The sequence below is a fragment of the Limulus polyphemus genome, unplaced genomic scaffold, assembly GCF_000517525.1.
Source record: "Limulus polyphemus unplaced genomic scaffold, Limulus_polyphemus-2.1.2 Scaffold3622, whole genome shotgun sequence".
NCBI lineage: Eukaryota > Metazoa > Arthropoda > Merostomata > Xiphosura > Limulidae > Limulus > Limulus polyphemus.
Window position 1 is genome coordinate 3,520 of NW_013669232.1, and position 4,078 is coordinate 7,597.

The 4,078-nt window shown below is 32.6% G+C and overlaps 1 protein-coding gene across 1 annotated transcript in view; it reads left to right on the forward strand.

The window, feature by feature from the left end:
* Positions 1-1,181: 1,181 nt before the first annotated feature.
* LOC106469700 (mannose-1-phosphate guanyltransferase alpha-A-like) overlaps positions 1,182-4,078 on the forward strand; it is a 22,891-nt gene continuing 19,994 nt past the window's right edge. The window contains exon 1 of the mRNA XM_013930212.2: positions 1,182-1,281. Within this exon, the coding sequence (XP_013785666.2) occupies positions 1,269-1,281 (13 nt within the window). The 5' untranslated portion in view covers positions 1,182-1,268. The remainder of the gene's footprint in view (positions 1,282-4,078) is intronic.

The window sequence follows — 4,078 nt, forward strand, 5'->3', positions numbered from 1 at the left end:
TTTGACATTTATTTTTCAATATTTTACTTAATTTTTACAAAGTTGTCAAAGAAAAGAATTTATTTTCATCAACCACTTTCACTGGAAGAAACAGCTTTGTTGTCAAAATTTATCTAAATGTTTTTTTTACTTTCTTAAGGTCTGTAGTCCATATGAAACTTTATCTAGCATTCCAAATGCATTTCAAAAATCCTTGTCTCTGATAGTATAACAGAATCACTGTTTACACATTACATACAAATTGTGAAAGATATTGGGTGTATTCACCAAACTAGAATTGACATTATCATTGCCAAGGTACTACATCACTCCGGAAGGCACTGCTTTGTTTTCACACTTATTTAGTCTATTATCTAAATAGTCTGGATCAAGTTTCAGGAAGGGATCCCATTATTCTTTTACATTTTCACTGCCCTTAGTTTGTGGTCCATATGGGGTTTGATATGGCTTTCTTGCACATATTACAAACACATTCCAAAGATTTATGGCTGTTGTTGTATCATATAGTTTCATGTCCTCTGTGTAGAGCATAATGAAAAGGTCTGATAGGACTTTTGGCCTGATCTTCACTTACTGTTTATCAGCTTTATCTCAGAAGGACCCCTTTTCTGCATTAGCAGAGTGGGATGAGATATATATAAACAAGATGTTCTAGCAGTAAACATTGCATGACTTAGCGACTGTGAACTAGTTCGAAACATGATATACTTTACCTGCAGTAAGTGAAATTAATCAGTTATTATAAGGTTTCAATTTGGGTATCAATAGGTCAAGCTGTGTTTTTAGGTATCACATCTGACCAAAATTAGTAAATGGATCTAATAAAACTTTCCAGTGCTTTAGAAAAACTAATGCTAAAAAGAAGTTTAGGCTCATCAGTGTACTTTTGCACATTAATAATTTCTTAGTTGATTATGTTGTATCATACATTTTCCAATTATTATGTTGTGTTAAATTAAGAAAGTCAAGTATTTTCTTAAGCTTTACTTCTATGTTATCTATCTAAACAGAAAGTCACTTGCCTCACTCAACAAAGAGAATTTTGCTAAAAATAATTCTAAAATAATGAAATTAATAGAGGTTCTCATATTTGTATGGATTAGATGTTTTATAATGATTTTAGAATTTTTGTGTCTTCAACAAGTTCCATTGCATCTGCATCAACACTAGTATTCTACAGCAGCAGTCAAAAATGATCCACCAAGACGATAACCTCCTCATTACCAAAGTCTTCAAAAAACATAAGATTAATCATTTTGCTAGGTGGCATGGTTTATGAAGGTATGAACTGCAATACACTGTCTAAATGTCACTAGCTAAAACATTAACATTATCAATTTATGTTTTTGTTTTTATGTACCTAACAAAGGGCAAGAATGTAGAAATGATTTGTGATTACCTCTAATATCTACTTCTAATGATGACAGGGCTGAACTAAATTGACCCTCAAGGCAAGTGATAAGAGCTGATATAATTTCCTTTTTGGTCTCCTTAATGGAGTCAAGTTTACCAAAATCAATATTGGACAAGGTGGATATATTACTAAGTTGTCTCACTCTAAGGCCATCTACATGTTACCACATGATAAATGAAACTAACTGAACTTGGAATACAGTGAATCCTTGTTAGTATTCATTATTCACAATCCAGATGATTTTTAATATAGACTATTCTTCACATTGGGAAATGTAATTAATAATCTGTACACTTACATTCTGAATCTAAACAGTTATTTCTTATAAAAAACACTACCTTTCCTATGGATACATGATTTAGTAATCTGTGCATGACTCCACAGGTTGGGTAGGTGTCAGTCAAAACAGGAAATGAGGTAATAATTACTGACAGACCACCAAACATCTGCACTAGCTAGTGGTTACCAGTTTATGACAGTTTGTCTGAGAATGACCTTTACAGTTGTGAGTTACACTACAGTCATGTTAAATCACAGTGCTCCAAAACAAAGATGCATTGAAATATCAGCATCATTAAAATGTGATGTTTGTTTAAAAATAAAGCTAAACCAAGAGCAAATCTTGATACCGGCAGCAGGTATTTCAATGTAGAAAGAAATGTTCTCACGGGCAAGTCAACCATATCTGACATTCTTTGCAGCAAAGCAAGTAAATATTCCAGAAGATTCAGGTCAATGAATAAGAGCAAGACATTCAAAGCATACAAACATGGAGCATGGCACTATATCTTTGGATTTGTTGGATACACCTCAAGAAATGTATGTGTTAATGATGAAATGCTTGTTGAGAAAGCTAATCAATTCAGACAACAGCTTTCTGTAACAGAGTTTGAATACTCCATAGAACGGTTGCAGTGTTTCAAAGGGCATTTTTGAATAAAGAAGACGAAGCAGCAAATGCTGATCAAATGCAGTTGCTGCTGGAAGTAATGATGCTGTGTCAGCTGATCAATGATTCATCATTGATTCAGTGGAACCAACTGTTCAAGAGTTGTCAGATGGAGATGACATTTCTATGATGTCTCTTCAAGAGCATGATGTCAGTGAATCTGGCATTGAAAATGATCCACCAGTTGACCAGTCAGTCTGAATAAAGCCCAATCTATCCTTATAGACATTGTCATGTGGTTTGAACAAAACAGTGATTTGTGTGAAGATGTTGACATAATGTGTTATTTGCTTAAAGCTGTTGAGAAACAACAAAAGAAAAAAAAATTCAGTTGACAATCTGATTATGATTACATCCATTTTTTGGGAAGTGATTTGTTGTATTTTTGACGAGTTCTGTATACTTTATGTGAAGATGTTGACATAGTGTGTTATTTGCTTAAAGCTGTTGAGAAACATCAAAAGAAAAAAAATTCAGTTGAAAATCTGATTGTGATTACATCCATTTTTAGGAAGTGATTTGTTGAATTTTTGACCAGTTCTGTATACTTTGTGTTCTGTGCTTCTTATCTTTTGTTTGTAAAACAAAAAAGTAATGTGAAGATATGAAATGCCACATTGATTATGCAATTTATATAATTAGTGATGATATATATAGAATTTTAAGTTTGTAAGTTTATTATACATATAGCTGCTTTTTCTTTACCAGTTGGATGTCCACCCTTAATTATTTGAACCCTTATATTTATCATTTGATAATTCATGCTGTTAATAGTGTTTACTGTAGTCAGAATGATTGGTTTGACTATCCAGGTGCCTTGATAATCTGGAATAAATTGTTCATTACAAATTTGTTCAGATTAATGAGATTTCACTATAACTCCAAAACCATACTGAATCTAATGTCTTGAAACTTGACCAAAAGGTTCAAAATACTATTTTGTTTCTGTTCATAAATTGTGTTAGTTCTATATATATTATATTTATAGATTTTCAGTTTTTGTAATGGTATATGTAATCATTTACTGCTATAATGTTCAAAAATTAAGCCTAAGATGACAATTGTTATACTGGTAATAAATGTTATTTTCTTGTGAAAGACATAACTCAAATATCAAAAAATATTTATTATATTAATCTCAGACCAGTTTCTAATGATTATAAAGAACAAAAGGTGTATTGTTACTCACTTTAGTGACATAACATAAAAAAAATCTTCACCCCCTAACATGATTATACAGTTAATATTTGGTTTAAGCTTTGGCAGCAATGACAGCTGAAAGTTGTTTTGGATAAATCTCCACAAGATTTTCTCAGTTTGTTGGAGATATTTTTGCTTGTAGATATCCTCCAGTTCTTGTAACTTGGAAGGATGTCTTCGATGCACAGCAATTTTCAAGTCTCTCCACAGATTTTTGAGTGGATTTAGTTCTGGGCTTTGGCTTGTCCAGTCAAGGAATTTAGTTTTGTTTCTCCGAAACCATTCTTGAGTTGCCTTTGATCTGTGTTTGGAATCATTATCCTGTTAAAATGTAAACCTTCGACTGAGTTTTAGTTTTTCAGCTGACTTCTTCAGGTTTACTTTCAACATCTGTGTATATTTTGCGCTGTCCATGATCCCTTGAATACATACAAGTTCTCCATTGCCAGCTGCGCAAAAACATCCCCACAGCATTATGGACCAACCACCATGCTTGACAGTTGGGACTGTATTTG